Here is a 17,203-nt window from a genome sequence, read left to right on the forward strand (position 1 = left end):
TCGCCTGGCGCGCATGCGTCGATCCCTTCCCGACCCCCGCCCAGTGGGCAAGGGAATCCTCACACGCCGCAGTGCGCACTGGGGGCGGGGTGGGGAAACCGGCTCAAACCAGAGTGGGGTTTGCTGAGGAGGTGGCGTGGGAGGGAGGGAGAGCGGGGTCTTCCGGAGGTTCCCGCTCCGGCCCTCGTCGTCGCCTTGGCAACGGGGCGCGCGGGCCGCAGCGAGGGGGGCGGCGGCCTCAGGGAAGCCGGGCGGCTCTGCGCCTGCGTGGAACTCGGCGCCGGTGGCCGGGGTTCCCCCTCGTGCGCCCAGAGTACCGGCGGTGGGCGGGGGAGACGGTTTCGCGAGGAGAGGAGAGGGTGGGCATCTGGGGAGGAGGTTATCTCTGAGAGAGGGGCTGTGGAGGAGGGAGAGGACGGTGGAGGGACGAGGAGGAGGGGTGGGCGCCGGAGAAGGGGCGGGGGAAACGCGAAGGGCTGGGGGAGATGGGGAGAGGGGTGCAAGAGGAGGAGGAGTCGGGGGATGGGGTAATGAGGGAGTGTGTGGAAGGAGGGGGACAACAAAGGAAGAGGGAGGAGGGGGAAACGAGCAGTTAAGGGGACAACGTGTGGGGCACAAAGAAAAGCCTAGGAAGGGAGCACGTGGGGGACGGAGTGGGGGATGGGAGGGGAGCGGACTGACACCTATAGGGCCCCTCCTGCTCTGCCCCCCAGCGAACCCCAGGTTTGCTTGGCCAGAAGATCTGGGCCTAGGGTTTCCAGATTTAGAAAACTACAGGTCGTTAAACTTGACTTTCAGATAAACAACGAATAGTTTTTATTTTTGTAAGTATGTCCTATTCCGTACCCTGTATTTTATCTGGCAGCCCTAATCTTGATTGGGCACCCCCCTGACTGCCCAACCTCCACCACCACCACCACCACCCCCTCCCCCCCCGCATCCTTTGAGGCTTTCTGAAACCTCTCAGATGATTCCTTTGTCTCTTCCCTCCAAGGTTCTCCATATCCCTGCATGCTGGGTCCCCCCACTTCCTATGCCATCTCCCACCCTCTGGCCTTCAACACCAGCCTGAGGTTGAGTCCTGGCCTGGCAGTGAAATACACAAAGAAAAGGCACTCCCCCATCTTCAGGGGCTTTCCCTCTGCCTCAGCCCACACAAGCCCCCCCAAACCCTTGGCTTTGGGCCTGGCCCTGCTGAGGCCACGCGTTCCTGCTCATCCCAGCTGTCACCTTTTCCCAGAACCCCCAGGGCTCTGTACTCTCAGGAACCCCTGAATCCCCACCCCTCCGAACTCACCCTTAATCTCTGGGCATATAAATTTATAGTAGGTGCTCAAACATTTCAGGGTAAATTTATGGAGGCAAGTATTGGGGGGCTGGTGTTTTATTTCTCAACACAGGCAGCTGTGTTTTCTGTCCCATGGGGGCATATACCCTCTCTGAGCTTTTGTACCCTCCAACAAATCCTTTTATCCTCCCCTTAGGTTTCAAAAAGTATAAGATAAGAAAACATGATGGAAAAGCTAATAACAAAGGAAAGGTCACACCCCTCCCCAGGGCCCATGCCCAGGGCCGCCCCAGTGCCTCCCCCTCCCTGCAGTTCTCATCTTCGCTCTTCATACTTATTTGCCATCTGAACAGACACACCTCCGTACTGGCTTCTGCTCAACAGGCCCGGAACTCGGTACCTGTGGGCTTTTTCCTAGAGGCGTGTTACTCTGGAAAGGAGCTAAGCCTTCCCCTGGTGGGGAACATTTGGGCGCCTGTGTTTTTGGTTTCACTGTGGAAGATGATGCCCCTGCAGAAGCAAGTGCTAGATCTTTTGTGCCATGTCCTAGGGGTGCTTTCCAGGGTGGCTTGCTGAGCACTGGTGCCATCTGTTCATTTGGAGCTGGGTAGCTTCTGGGGTGGTGCTGGGTAAGAGTTGGCCCCTCCTCTCATCAGCCAGACCTAAATTGCTGGGGGGGGGGGGCATTCCCTGGGGGAGGCAGAAGGTTAATGAGGCAGAAGGAGCACACCAGGAATTGAAGACCATAAACTAGAGGGATGTGCCCAGAGCCTGAGGTGACTTCAGATCAGGCTCTGAAAGACAATAAGGGCTGAGGGAAGGGTGATGCTGGCAGAAGGAACAGCAGATGCAAAGGCCCTGAGGCTGGACAAATTAAGACCGAGGCTGAGTGTGGCCGCAGTGTGGTGGGTGATCTAGGGAAGTAGCCCTAGTGCTGGGACAAAAGGGAGCGGGAGCCAGATCACTCAGGACTTGCAGGAGGGGGAGAATCAAGTCCTTCCTTAGGTTCAAGGAGGAGGTGCTAGTTATGACAGGGACATGATCAGTCACGTAGCTGAGGACAGATTTCTGTAGCTGCGTCATGGAGAAGGGACTGGAGAGACAGTGGACAAGACCAGCCGCAGGACTGGGTGGGGCGTTCTGGGGGCTTCACAGGGCAGTTGTCTGGGTTCAAGGGCGGGGAACTCCCCTCCCTCCATGAAGCCACCCTGTAACTGCTGGCTCTTGACCCTCCCTGTGTCCCACCAAGGTCCCGACCTCAGACTCTCCCCATGGGTGGAGAGTCATTCCCACAGAGGTACTGGGTGAGACCCCTCTTCAGTTGAGTACCCGCGGTTCCCCCAGACCTCCCTCTCTTAGCCTCCACAATGCTACCCTAGAGGTCCCCCACCCCTTTGTTCTCTTTCCCTCCACACACGGTCACGGTCACGCTGGCGGCTCCTTCTGAGCATCTCACACACAATGGAAAGTGTGTGGGGGGATGCGCTCCCAATCGTCCCCCACCCTGTACCCCCCCACCCGCGGTCCGCATCCTCCAGCCCCGCCCGCGCCGCGGAATCCCAGCCTCGGGACCCCACCCAGGGAGTGCATTACCTTTCAGGAGACGCTCCGGGCGGCCAGGGGGTGTGGGGGGGGGAAGGGTTGGAGAGGGAGGGCTATTTTTAGAATGAATGGAAGAAAAGAGGGGGAAAAAAACAACAAAAAAAAAAGGGATGGAGGCTGGAGGAAGCCTCCTGGCTCCCAGAGGAAACCCCCTCATCCCAGGGCAAGGCAGAAGGTGGGTGGGGGTTCAGAGACTGGGCGGGTGGGGCTGCGGGGGCGCAGGGGGCAGTGAGGGAGAACACGGAGGTCTGGGAGGGCCCCACTCCTCCTGGGGGGCAGCTGGAGGAGAACAGCAAAACGTAGCCGGCAGCCCCAAAGACCTCTGAGCTGGAGGGACCCCAGAAGTGGCTGCTGTCCACTCGCAAGAAAGAAAGAGGCTCCGAGAGGGGCCTGGGCAGGGCCAAGGTCGCGGGAGGGGCTGAGCCTTGCGCAGCGCCCCTTCCGCCATCCCCCCCCCCCCCCAGTGACCCAAACCCCGGGAGCCGCATTCTTGTAATCTGGCGTAGTGACCTTCACAATCTCGCTGCCCAGGCCCCTGCTGTTCACGTTCTGCGGGGTCCCCCGAATCGTGCGGGGAGAGGGGAGACGTCACAGCCCAACAATGACATTAGATAAGTTTTCTGTGGTTGGTTTTGTGGCCACCCGGGTACCCCTCCCTCACTGGGACCTTCTAGCCCCAGCAACGTCACCTACTGCCTGAAGCCTCCGGGTTCCCCCCTGTACCTCCCAGGCCCCACGACCCGCTCAAGGTTGGGGGGTAACTGCCTTCCTTTCTCTCCCTGGCCCCGTTCCTTCCCCGGACGCCGGAGAGAGACCCGCATTTCTAGGCTGCTGGGGCGCTGGGCCTTGGCCAGGGGCTCCCCATCCCTGGGTCTCAGTTTCCCCATCTGTAACATGAACGTCGCGGGCCCGCGGCGGCCGAGGGTCCTCCCAGCTCTTGGAGCGTTCTTTGGGATTGGCTGTTCCACCCCTGCGGGGAGGGGGATTCCCTCCCCACCCTTTCTGGAGAAGCCTCGCGGGAGAGGGGGTCGCCCGGCGGCCGCCGCAGTCCGCCCGCCTCGCTCCACCGGGTAGGCGCCCCTCCCCGGGAGGCGGGGCGGGGCCCAGGTCGGCGGGGAGGGGGTCAGCTCTGCGGCGGCGCGCGCACACCCTCCCGGCTCACACGCCCTTGCCCGGCCGTGCACTTGTCTTCGCGCTCGGGCCAGGCGCTGGGGCTCCGGCGGCGGCGGCCGTCCCCGGCCGGTGAGTAGGCACCAGTGGGGCATCGGGGGGCGGGGGGGCGGTTTCAGGGCGGAGGTCCCAGCGCTCCCCCCTTCTCCGTGGTGGGCGTTTCGGTCAGGGTTTGCCCCGACTTCGGGAATTCAAAGGGAGAGATGCGGGAGGGAGGGAAACCCCTTCCATCCCCCAACCTCCTCACCCCTACCCCCTCCTCCGCCCAACTCCTAGCCCCGAGTCACTCCCGACGCCCCCTGCAGACCCCTGTGAGGAGGGGGCGACCGTTCTCGGAATTTGGAATGCGGAGACGTCCTCCCACAGAGGTGAAGGTGGAGACAAGGGGACCCTCCGGGGCTCGCAGGGGTGGGAGGGGGGTGGGGGAGTGAGGATCGGATCCAATGCTCCTTCCCCCTCCCGGCCCCTCAGTGCCTCCCACTTCACGGCGTGGTGGGGATTCCCCCGGCTGGCCCACTGCAGAGTGGAAGGGAACCCCCCCTCCCCACCTGCCAGCCTACTGTGCGTGGGAGCTCCTGCTCTGCTCTCTTCCCTAAGCTCCACCCCCCCGCCCCCACCCCCATTGACTGGGAAAGGGGCTGAGGCCAGAGAGGGTGAGCACTTACCCAAGGTCACCCAGCTGGGCAGAGAGGCAGAGAGCTGTGTTTGTGGTGGACTCACTAACCCCCAGAACTCAGCTGGTGGTGTCAGCTCTAGGGTCCTCTGCTCCCTGCGTAGAACGGTCAGGGTGGGGCTGAGGGCCCTGTCTGGAACTGAGTAGGAAGGGGTGGTCCCAACCCACTCCAGGTCTCTCCACCCTGCTGGAGGCCCGACTGAACAGACCCACTAACCCCTCACCTGGCTCCCTCCAGGTTCCCAGGTCTCTTGTCCCTGCTAGACCCTCTCCCCCCAGCCTCCTCTGGCTGCCCTAGACCTCAAAGGAAGTCTCGCTGATGAGGGGGAGATGGGGAGGGAGGGCAAGGGGTACTTCTAGAACTGGTAGAGTAACCTCCACTCTAACACACCGACCCACTGGGTGACCTTGGACATCTCCCTGTTCTCCCAGGGCTGGAGTTGGACTGAAACAGGCAGCCCCTGAGCTGCCCAGGGGGCCCCTGGTCCCACTCCAGACCCTCAGCAAGAGGAAGGGCAACTGGGACTGCCACTGCAGACTGTGTGTCCCCTTCAGTCCCATTCTAGGCTCGTGCTCCCTCTCCCCTCTCTACCATGGGGCTGCTCTGTGTCCTCTTTGGCCCCCTCCTCCAAAGTGGGGCCTGAGTACTGAAGGTCTTTGGCAACAACCCAGTCCAGAGTGAATTTTTGAGGGAGTTCCAGACCCCAGGGGAGCTACAGACCAAGGAGGACTTGACTAGCTTGTCAAGTCAGGGAGCCAGGGATCCCAACCTCCTTCATCCTTGCACCAGCCTGTCCCAGCCTCACCCATTTAGATCTTCCTGTGGTGAATGAATTGTGGGTAGGGGGAACCAGGAGGGCAGGACAGGGAACAGCATGAGGAAAGGCAGATAGAGCCATTAGTGTCCAGTGTCCAATGGAAGGAAGGGGGGTTTTGAGGGAGGGTGCCTGATAAGGGGTAGAAGTATGAGCAGGGGCTCATCAAGGTGCCTGAGCAGGGAAACATGGCCCCACTGGACAGACAACACCCACCACTGATCTTAAGTTTCCTTAAAACTTACAAGGCAATTCAGCTAGTCAGACAACAGATCTACTCTAAACACTATTGCAGTCTCGGAGCTATCTGCACCCCACCCTCCTGGGGTCGTGCCTCTACCCCATACCCCATGTCTGGTCCTTACAGGTCAAAGAGAGAAGAAAGGCAGCTCAGCCCCGTGCCAGCCAAGTGGTAATCCAGCAGGACTGAAAGGGACAGGCCCTTTGGTGGTGGCTCATCAGGGAGACCCCTGCACACCAGGGTGAGTGAATCCAGACTCAGGTATTGTTTGGGAGTAGAGGTGGCCCAGGAGTGGATAGAAAAACTGGCGATTTTTTTAAAAAGTGCCTACCTTTGATATCATACTAACAAAATAAAACAACAAAACAGCTATGCCTTCTAAAGCCCCCAGAGAGTGACTGTCTGTTTTCTCCAGTCACTGGTGATGGGGAACCTGCTCAGACAGGCTGGGTGACCTGCTTTCTGTCACATAGCCAGGAGGGGGGCATTGAGCCAGGTTGGAGGGGCCCCCACCCCCATAGCCTCTACCACCCAGATTCTGTGGTCTTACTCCCCGAGACAGCTGTTAGGGAGCAGCTTCTTAGCTCCTTCTTTCCCCTGCAGACATTGGCTGGTCATAGTCAACAGTGAGCTCCCAGGGGGCAGGTGTGTGTGTGGGGAGAATGGAGGCAACAGTTCTAGATACGTGTGGTCATTTAATCAGTCAAGGAACACTGAGCAGGTATTGTGTGCCCTGGACTGGGTGCTAAGGACATAGCACGGACTGAGGCAGGCCCAGATCAGCCCTTGTGAGACGTACTAGGAGGAAAATAAAAGATAGTGATGTGTTAGATAGAGAATGACAGGGGCAGAGGGACCTCTCCAGGGAGGTGACCATGAGCTGACACCTGAAAGAGGAGGAGCCAACCAGGTGGGAACTGGGAGAACAGCATACCAGGCCACAGGAACAGCACGTGCAAGGGTCCTGAGGCAGAGATGAGTTTGCCATGTTTGAGGAACAGTGAGGAGGCTGCTATGACTGGAACAGAGTGAGTGACGGGGAGAGAGGACGGAAGATGAAGACAGAGGGGTCTGCAGGCAGGGACTGAGGTGAAGGAATGGATTGCAGAGCAATGGGGAGCCAAGGAGGGTGTGTGAGCAGAGGAGAGACATGGTGGTCTGCTTTAGGATTCTCAAAAGCCTCTGTGACTACTGGGGAGCAGGGACTATTTGAGCAGGAGTGGAAGTGGCAGAAGGCCAGAGGAGAACCTAGGAGACAGCTGGGTACAATCAGGGATGGAGAGAGATGGGCAGATTCTAGGACTGAGCCAGGCATGGAGGATGGCCTGTGTGTGGCCAGGTTTTTGCCCAATGCTGAGGGACAGGGGGAGGGGTTGGTCATGCCCTGGGAAATCTGGGAAACCATCCTGGAAGAGGTGTTCTTGCTCTTTGAGCTACGTCTAGAAGGGCAAGTAGGCGTTTGCTTGGTGTCTACCTGGAGTCGCACTGACGGTCTAATTGTACGGATGCCGTGAGGGCCACCGGGAGCCACAGAGCACTTGGAATTAGAAGCAACATGATGAGATTTTAGCAAATAAAGATCTCTCTCTGTGGGGGCCTGGCAGAGACTGGACTGGGGCCCGAGAAGCCAGGAAGGCGCTTGAAATGGTTCAGGTGCTGATCAGGCCAAGAGCGACTAGGAGCATCCAGTGAGCACTTTTTGCGTACCTAGCACATTTGAGGGGGGTTAGCTGCCTAGCTCCTCTCACTGCCCTCAGAGGGCCCCACTGCCCTGCTGAGGTAACTGAGGTTCAGTGAGGGAGGGGCCCTTGCCTGTGACCACTGCCTGACTTTCTAGGGGTGCAGGAACAAAGGCCCACAGCCTTTAAACAATGGAAATGTCTTCTCTAGCAGTTCTGAAGGCCAGAGCCTGAAGTTCACGTGTGGGTAGGCCCACATTCCCTCTGGAGGCTCTAGGGGAGGGTCATTCTTCTTGGCTCTTCCCCTTCTGGGGGGCTCCAGGTGTCCCATAGCTTCTGGCCACATCACTCCAGGCTCTGCATCTGTCTTCACGTGGCCTTCAGCTGTGTGTCCGTGTCTGTGTGTGTCTTCACATGACCTTCTTATAAGGATCTGGCCATTGGGTTAAGGCTCACCCCAATCTAGCGTGACCACATCTTAATTTCACTGTATCTGCAAAGACCCTGTTTCCAAATAAGGTCACATTCTGATGTCCTGGCTGGACTGGAGTTTGAGGGGGGAGACTCTTCAAACTAGCACAGCCACACAGCAGGCTGGCCACACAGCAGGACACTGTGGCCCAGTCATGTCTTTGCCCCCAGGGCCTTTGCTGAAGCAGGGACAAAGGGGCATCCTGGGGTGAATTCAGGGGCAAGGATGGACAAACCTGGGGTCCCGTTGGCTGTAGAGTGTGGCTGGAAAGGGAGAGTAAGTCTGGAGCCTTCCAGTCTGTGTGTGAGAAGGGAGGGGATGCTGGTGTCTGGAACGGGCCGCTGAATGGACAAGACAGCCCCAGGGGAGGTCCCCTGGTGTGGGTGGAATTGGCTCCTGGGCCTCAGCTGCTAGTGGGGAATCTATGCTTATGGTAGAGCTGCTTCCCTGCCTGCCTGTCACCCCCAGGCTCCTACCACCTCCTCTAGAGTAGGGACCGAGGGGCTGCCCCTGGTGACAACCACCACTCCGGATCCTCATTTCTCCTGTAGACAATATGCAGGGGCCAGTTGTATTTATTTATTGGCTTCAAGATCTCATTTTGCCTGCTGAAAACATGAGTTTGGGGGGATTCCGTGTGTTTTCTTCACCACGGTATGTCCACTTCAGGCACATGTCTTGTATTTAGGAGATGCTCAATAAAAACTTCTCTAACTCCCTGAATCCCAGCGAGCCCAGGAACAAGCCTGCTGAGATGCCTGTCCCTTGGGCCTTCCTATTCCCCCTCCTGCCCCTACAATCCACAGAACCCTACAGGGCTTAACCCTCCTTGACTTCCATTTGGCTCTGTCCTCATGCATGCATCCCTGCAGGTGGGACCCCTGCCAGGGCTTGACTTGGTCCTTCCTTCTGGCCACACTGGTCTCCCTTCTCTTCCCCATACATGCCCTCCTTGGTTCCACCTCAGTGTCTTAATCCTTGCAGTGCCCTCCACCAGATGTCCCCTTCTGTAGCTCTTCCAGGTCTGGTTCCTTAGCTGCTTTTCAAAGTTCCCTCTCCTGGGAGCCCTCCTAGGACCATCCCAAAGTCTCCCCATCTGTCCCTATCCTCCTCAACTTCATTGGATCTCTTTCTAATATTTTTGTTTATCTAGAATTCTTACTGGTCCTTTTGTTTGGAGAGGGTTGTTGCCAGAGTTCTAGAAATTCAGCTCCAAGAAGGACAGGTTTGTATCTCAGACTCTGTGTTCCCAGCACCAGACACAGAAAAGGGGCTCAGTGGCTATATGAATGGATGAATGAGTGAGTGAGTAAGTGAGTGAAGATTTTCCCCCTACCCTGCAGTTTCCACACTCATGGGAGATTCAGGGTACACCCTCCTCCTGGGCAGCCATCTGTTAGGCCCAGGGTGGGTCTGGGATTTCTCAGTCCCTCAGCCCCTGTGAGGCTCTCCCAGGTCTCCTGCACCTGGACCCTTGGCCACTACTCTAGACTTGTGGCCCAGCCCTCAGGTCCCTAGAAGAGGGGCCTCCTGTTTAGCCACTACCCCATCTCCTGCCTGCTCTATAGGCCATTTCCTGGGAGTGTGAGTCCTGAGGGCATCCCAACTGACAAGTTCCTTTGTAGGCTCCTTGGGTGTTTCAGCCAACCATGGGCTGATAAGAGGCTCTGTCTGGAATGAAATCTCACCCCTGACCCAAACAACCTCAGCCAGCCTTGTCTCCAAAGGGTGAGATTCAAACTGGCAGGAGGGCAGACTTGAGTGGATGGTGAGCATTCATCAGGTCAACCATCCTAAGTTTAGCCCCTTGAAGGGGGTCCCCAATCCCTCAGGGCTGATGAGCCCAAAGGGGAAAGAGGGATCTTTCCAGAGAGAGAAGATGGGTACAGAACCTGCAGGGTGGGAGGCCTGGAGAAGCCTCCAGGGTCTGTGGCTGCTGCTTTTGTGAATATCTGGACATTTGCATGTTGGACTTGAACTCAAAAAGCATCAGATACTGCGAGGACTCCACAGAAGCCTGCACAGGCCGGAGTCAGCTTGTGAGCACAGTGTGAGTGCTTCTCATGGGGCAGGGATCTGCATAGGGGCAGGCTCTGGTTGGCAGGGGTTGGGGCACTGAATGCAGTGCAAGGATATGTGCCGGGTCCCAAGGGAGATGTGGGTGGTTCCATCACTACTGTGCTTTAGAAAGAGCCCCCAGCAGCTCTTTCTACCCTGGGGTGGGGGGCTGGTGAGTGGGTAGGTGGATGGAAATACAGAAGGCATAGCTGCTCTTAGAGTATGGCTGAGAATGCATCCATTTAGGGTTCCCGCTCATGGCACCCCTGCGGACGTGGCAGGGCATGAGTGGTCCCCAGGCCTCCACTGCCACCACAGCCAGGCCTTCAGGGTGTCCCCAACAGGCTGCGATGAGAAAGAGAAGCCTTATCTGCTGACCCCAGGCCATCACCTGGCCCTGTTCAGCCTCTTCACTGGCCCATGAGATCAGCCCCTGCCCAGGCAGGCATCCGATCACGTATTCATTCAGTCTAGCTATTTTCCAGACACCATAGGGGAAACAGATCAGCCACCAACAGGCAGTGACAAGCAATCAGATGCTCCTGACCCCGTCCCAAGCTCAGAGCTGGGAAGAAAACAGTGGGGGCCTGGGAGAGAGATGAGGGGTCAGAGCTGGGCTTAGTCACTCCCAGCCAGGCAGGGACAGGGTGAGGCCTAGGTAGTTAGGCAGTCTGGGGGAGGAGGAGGAAAGACGGCCCCATGCCACCCACCCACACACACACACACACACACACACACACACACACACACACACACACACACACACACACACACGTCCCGTCCCCATCCGCAAGGTCCCTTCCAGCCATTATTAAGTTGAATGAATGAGTGGCCCAAGGACACCCTCTGTGCCAGGAGAAAAGAGCATGGTTTTGGACACCCCCAAAGCAGGCTTCTGCTGGCCTGGCCTTCCTAGTATTGGTGGTAAGGGTTAGAAATGGAGGTGGGTGCTCAGTCCCAAAGAGGCCCATGGCCTCTTGAACCCATGGCCCTAGCAGGCACCCCCTCAACTGCTAGGATCCCCCATGTTGGGGTTCTAGGCACGCACCACTGGGCAACATCCTGCAAGCAGGATGTCTGAGGAGGTCATTTCGGGAGGGAGGTGTCCAGTCGCTTTTGCAAAGTTATCCCCTGCGCATATGCGTGTATTTGAAGGGTTGAGGGATGGTTGGAGTTTGGAGCCCCGATTTTGGAAAGGGGGTGGCTAGGAGTTAGCGAGAGCTGTCGGGGGCGGGAGTTGTCGCTTCGCTAAGTAAGGTCCCCTCCACTAAGCCCCTCCGGAGAACGAGTTTGAGGACCAGCTGAGCGCTGGGGGCTGAAGGGGGCTCCCGGGAATGTGGGATCTTTAAATGTAGGCGGGGCTTGCGGGGTCGCCGAGGGCGGTGCCAACCCGGACTCGACCAATCGGCGGCGCCGCCCGCGTCGCGCCGCCCCCTCCTCTCCCGGCCCGGGCGGGCGCTCGCCCCCGGCCGGGCCCGTGGACAGGGCGGCGGGGGATGCACCCGCCGCCGCCCCCGGCCCGGCCGCCTCCTGGCCCCGCGCCCGCCGTCTGCTGCCCGCCCCGTCCGCGGCCCCGGCCCCGGGCGCCACGCGAGGGTCTGCGGCCGCGCGGGACCCTCTCCCCTCCAGCCTCTTCTGCCCGCGGGAGCCGAGCCCTGCAGGTACGGGGTGGGATGGACGGGAGCGCCCGAGGAGGGGGGCACGTCCCGGAGGGGGATGCGGTTTGGGACAGGACAGAGGGTCTCCGTAGGGTCCGCAACCCAGAGGACACGGAGGGGGGGAATGTGTGTATGTGCACTGCCTGAGTGAGCGGAGATTCACGGACCCCCCATTCCGGAGGGGGAAGGTACTGGGTTCACTTTGGCGGGGGTAGAGCAGTGAGTCTCTAAACTCCATAGATACGATGGGGGGAGCTCTTGGGGTGAAGGCAGTGACCGGGGACTGACTTGGGAACCGGAGGGAGGAGACGCTCACCACTGGCCTTTAGATACCGCTGTCAGTCGCCCCTGCCGGGGCCAAGGAGCCGGGTCTCCCAGCTGTCCCTGGACAGACGCTGGGGCACTGCCTCGGCTGTCCTGGAGGGCAGGGCTGCAGATGTAAGTGCTGGAGGCTGGGGGCCAAATGGGAGATGCTGATGGAGACGGGTCAGAGTGGAGGGTCAGAGTGGAGGGCGCTGTTGGAGCAGCCATGGGGAGGGCAGGGCAGGCTAATTGCACCCCGCTGACTGCTGGCAGGTTCTTGACTGGTGGTGGTTGGGGGGAGGGGGCGCCAAGGGAATTGGGCCGTCACAGCCTCATGTACCCACTTCCGGGCCACCCAGGGGTGGAAGGACAAGTGGATCCTGTCGACCCTGCAGAGCTAGTGCTCGAAGAGTGCTGATGGGGCTGTCTTAAGGTCTTTACCCACTCTCCACAGGGACACATGCTCCGCAGCTTGCCACACATCCTGGAAGGTTGTGCCATGTGCTGCTCTGGCCATGGTTCCTCAGAGTGGTGGGGTGGGCATTTCACCCCAAGGGGGCTCTGCCTTGGAGAATGACAGACCATCTTCTTCTGGTTCAGCTCCGAAGGACGGATTGTGGCATTGGGCAGCAGCACCACGACAGGCATACCCACAGCCACGTGCTAAGCATTTTCTCTGTGAGATCTCACATCCATCCTGGCCGCTGACCTGCTGCAGGGGGCACCAAGTTATCCCTTTACTGAAAGAGGCAGCTGAGGAGGGGTCAGTGACTTCATCCTGGCTAGGACGCCCAGGGGTCCCTCTCAGGCGGCCACTGCACCAACTTGTCATTGGTGAAAGGGCTCACTTGAGGAACTCTGGGGTCTAGCCAGATTATATTTCTGTTGGGTGGGAAACTTTGGAGGAGCCAGCTGCCCTGTTCCCTGCCACCTGCCTACCCTTTCTCATTCCTCAAGAGCCCCCAGGGGCCCCATGCCCCAGGGGATGGTGTGAAAAGGGGGCTCGGCTCATCCTCCCATCCCAGTCTTCAGTGAACAGAGGTCTCATGCCTCAGACACATTAGGCGGTTTTGGCGATTCTAGGGACCCTCAAAACCAGATGTAGCCCACAGGGTGTTTCTAACCTTTTAGAATTCATTGGTGAATCCAGAGCCTTCACCCAGAAAAACACACCCTTTCATAGACACCCAAACCTTGGCCAGAGTTTCAGAGGGGCTCCTGGTTCTTTGGAATTTCTGAAGGTCCCAGGGACCAGCTTTAGGCCCACTTGCAGTGGGGGAGGGGAAGGCAGACATGGGAAGGTATGGGGTCTCTAGTTGCCTGGGCCCTCTGGTCCCACCCAGACTTGCAAATGTGGGCTGCCCCCTTCTATGGAATCTCAGGGGGGCCATTCTGTCCTGTGTCCTCTGAGGTCATGGGAAGGGTCAGACACCTACCATGCCTGTGTCCTGAGCTCTGTGGCCCCTCAAGGTCAGGGCCAGGCTAGCTCCCATCCCAGATGGTGGCCAGATGGTGGCTTGTCAAGAGGGAACTTGGCAGATCCTGCCACCCACTGCCCCCCGGGTGGGATCAACTTAGTCCTTGCCCTTCCTGGCTTTGTGACCTTGGGCAAGGTGCTAAACTTCTTTGAGCCTTGTCTCCCATCTGTAAAATGGGAGCAGGACTGCCACTGGTCTCACTGAGTGGCAATGGAGATTCAATGTGATGGTTCTGATAAAGAGCCCAATAAGCACACAGTAAGCGCCAGATGCACATTAATGCCAGAGGCCCTGGGAAGCCTCCCCCTCCTTCCCCCTCCTCTCTCCCTCCTAAAAGCCACCTGCACCCATCCCCCCAACTCCTTCCTGCCCAGGGCACCTTAGGACGAGGCTGCCAGGCAAGGAGGAGCATGGCGGACACACGGCTGAATTTGGCCTGTGCGTCGGCCGGCTGAGTCACATCCCCAAATTGCATCTTCATCAGTGCGTTTCGGAAGGTCGTTTACAGCACCCCCACCCCCTCCAGGCTGTGTCTTCCAAGCCACTTGCCTCTCTTGCCTGTGCCCCTGAGCCCTGGGTGAAGACCTTCTGCACTCTCAGGAGAGATGGGAGGAGTGGTGCCTGGGGTTGCCCCATCTCCTGGGTGAGAGCAGGGTCTGGGATTCCTGTATGTGTCCTGGTAACAAGCTCTCAGCCCTACCTGGCAGCTGCTGGACCTGCGAGTGGCAAGCAGGGGCCCCAGCCCAGGAGGAGAGTGGCACCTGAATGCTCATGAAGGTGGTGGCCGAGAGAGATCAGGGCCAAGGTCAGCCTTATAAACTGTGAAGTACTGGGCCTGCAGTAGACCAGTCCATATGAACCATGAAGCATCAGACCTGTGTGAGGCCAGGCCTTAGGAACTGAAGTGTCAGGCCACAGGTGGCCGCGGGCTGGTTGATGTCGTGGATGGGTATGGCGAAGGAGGGGACATGTTGTAATACTCATGAGGTCACTCTGCCATGGAAGGAACATCTCTGTGCTCCTGCTGGGTGCTGGTACCAGCGCCTGGGGCCGGTAGTGAGCAGGACAGATACTGTCTGGGTGGGGTGCCAGACAAAGGGCATAGGTAGGTGGTCCTGTGATGCATGCGGTGGATGCCCTGGCCAAAGTGCCCTGTGTACTGCTTGGTAGCATGGCTCATCCTGATGGGACAGTTTCTGGGTCTGTCACCCACAGAGTGTGGGGAGGCACCCTGTCTGGGCACACAGCTCTCTCTCCTGGGCCTGGAACATGGGGCCCGCAGTGCATGCCAGGGGACAACACTTGGCCCACTGCCTACCACTGCCCTGCTTGTTGGGAGAATCTCACAAGGCAGCCCAGTCTAGAATCTGCCCTATAAGGAGATGGCCCCTTCACAACATGTTGCCTCCGTTTCCCTATCTATGAAACCTGCCAAATTCTAGGACCCCCTTTTTGGGGGTACAGTGAAGCTGATGGAAAAAATTTGTGAGGACAGAGCCTGACATGTAGTAGATGTTCACTAAACATCAGCTTGTGGGAGGGGGAGTTGGCGGGGGTGAGGTAGGGCAGGGGAGTGTCTAGCAAGTTGCAACCCTGGCGAGACTCCAGGCAGCCTCATCATATATGTGTCACTATCATCAGGGTCTTTGTTCTTGAACATGATGCTGGAGGACACTGCCCTTTCCAAGGGCAGAATCCAAGGATGTCGGGGCAATCAGTCTGCTCCCTGGCAGCCTGGTGGGGAGACCGAGGCTGACCTGAGGTCACAGGGCCAGGGTGAACACATCTCACAGGGCCCTACAGAATCCGCTCTGGGATCTTAGAGCTAACTACCGGGTTGCCACATTGGTCGTGGAATCTCTTTGGAGATCGCAGACCTCCTTCCACCCAGGCAGGAGGGAGCTGGGGGGCTCTGAAGCCACAGCTATGGTCCTAATGTCCCCACACTGATGTGTGTCCAGGCCTTTGGTCAGCTCTAGGGGAAGAACTGGGGGTTCAGTAGGGTGAGATTAACTTGTTCAAGAGCCTAAAGGTCAGAAGGAGTCAAGCCTGGTTTGGTACCACTTCCTAACCACACACTTATGCAGCCTCTGGTCCTCCCAGGCAAACCTGCTGGCAGGTTCCGTCTCCAGACATTCAGAAGCATTAATGGAGTGTCAGCTATGTCCTAGGCATTGTTCTAGGTACTCTGAGACAGAAAAACAGTGGGCAGTTTCCATAAGAGGGTTTTCCAGGCAGAGGGCATAGCAGGTGCAAAGGCCCATGGTAGGACCAGGCTTGTCAGGATCTGGTGATGAGGAGGCTTATGTGGCTGGAAGGCAATGACTCTGGGGAGGGTGAGAAGGTTGAGGTAGGTAAGAGCCAGACCCCAGAGGACCTAATGGCCAGACTGAGGAATTTTGGTTTTTATGCAACGACCCTGGGGAACCTTGGGAGGCTTTTTGAGCAGGGGAGAAATGTAAGCTGACTTGGGTATTTCTGGGAGGCTGGTCCACGTGTTAGCCCTTCTGGGTTCAGGGCTTCCTGAATCTCAGAATGTTTTGGGGTGGTGGCAATGGTCCCTGGCCCTCTGGTCAATTGGCAAGGCCCCGCCATGACTGTGTCCCTTATGCCCCCCAGGTCAGCGCAGGAGCCCAGTCACTGAGCCATGCTGGGCCCCGGGTGGCCTACAGCGAGCCCAACCCCGGCACCCACATAGTCATGAACAGCCACAGCCACAATGGCTGTGGGGGGCGGCCGCTGGGCAGTGGGCTGGGTGCCCTGGGCAGAGACCCTTCAGAGCCCGAGGCCAGCCACCCCCCCCAGCCCCCACCTGGACCAGGCCTCCAGGTGGTGGTGGCCAAGAGCGAGCCAGCCCGGCCTTCACCTGGCAGTCCCCGGGGGCAGCCCCAGGACCAGGAAGAAGAAGAAGACGATGAAGAGGATGAGGCAGGCAGGAGGAGGGACTCAGGGAAGACCCCAAATGTGGGCCACCGCCTGGGCCATCGGCGGGCACTCTTTGAGAAGCGGAAGCGCCTCAGCGACTATGCCCTCATCTTCGGCATGTTCGGCATTGTTGTGATGGTGACCGAGACGGAGCTATCCTGGGGGGTCTACACCAAGGTAGGCACGGCCCTTCCCGTCGGCACTCCAGGGAGTCCCCTCTGGGCCCACCTGGCTCCCCACTGCCCCTTGGGCAGGGCCTCAGGGACCACATTGGCCCCGGGAGAAGCAGGTGGAGGAAGCTGGGTGGGGGGGACCTGGAGGTGGGGTCGGGTGGATACCAGGCCTCCCATTGTGTCCACCTCCTGGGAGAGTTAGGCTCCAGCCCATTCCTTCTGCCCTATACCAGGAGGGCACACACCCTGGCTTAAGGTGGGGAAAGGGGGCTGCCCCCCAGGCCAGGCCCAGTACAGAAGAGCCTCAGAGAAGGTCTGGGCCACAGAGCCTGGAAAGAGCTGCTGCTTCTGAGAGTCATCAGGCTGGGTTATGAGCCTGGCTGTGTGTCCCCTCGTGCTGCCCAAGTGTGTATGAGGATAGAGAGAGATTGGGGCATATTAGCCTGTAAATTATGAAACAGTGAAGGTGGATGAGGCTAGGCCTTATAAACTGTGAAGTCCTGTGCCTACGTGAGGCCAGGCCTTATAAACTCTAAAGTATAGGCTAGCCTTGCTGTCAACCCAGGCCTAAGGAGTAAGGTAGGAACATAGCCTCCTTAGTGGAGAGCCCAGGTGGGGGGTCAGGAGGGCTGCCCACCCCTCAGCATTCTTGTCCTCCTGCCCTCTGC

The 17,203-nt window shown here is 58.7% G+C and overlaps 1 protein-coding gene across 8 annotated transcripts in view; it reads left to right on the top strand.

The window, feature by feature from the left end:
• The first annotated feature begins 4,072 nt into the window (after positions 1 to 4,072).
• Positions 4,073 to 17,203, top strand: part of KCNN1 (potassium calcium-activated channel subfamily N member 1) — a 31,226-nt gene continuing 18,095 nt past the window's right edge. For 7 of the 8 annotated variants that reach the window (XR_005988788.1, XR_005988789.1, XM_041760607.1 and 4 more), the window contains exons 1-2: positions 11,492 to 11,659; positions 16,057 to 16,539. Coding sequence is in view for 6 of the 8 variants with exons in the window: in XM_041760607.1 (XP_041616541.1) it covers positions 11,495 to 11,659; positions 16,057 to 16,539 (648 nt within the window). In the remaining 2 variants the exon portion in view is untranslated. Of the gene's footprint in view, positions 4,133 to 5,915; positions 6,031 to 11,491; positions 11,660 to 16,056; positions 16,540 to 17,203 lie in introns of those variants that run through there. The other variant, XM_041760613.1, reaches the window with a different exon arrangement.

This window comes from Vulpes lagopus, chromosome 7 (genome assembly GCF_018345385.1).
Source record: "Vulpes lagopus strain Blue_001 chromosome 7, ASM1834538v1, whole genome shotgun sequence".
NCBI classification, from domain to species: domain Eukaryota; kingdom Metazoa; phylum Chordata; class Mammalia; order Carnivora; family Canidae; genus Vulpes; species Vulpes lagopus.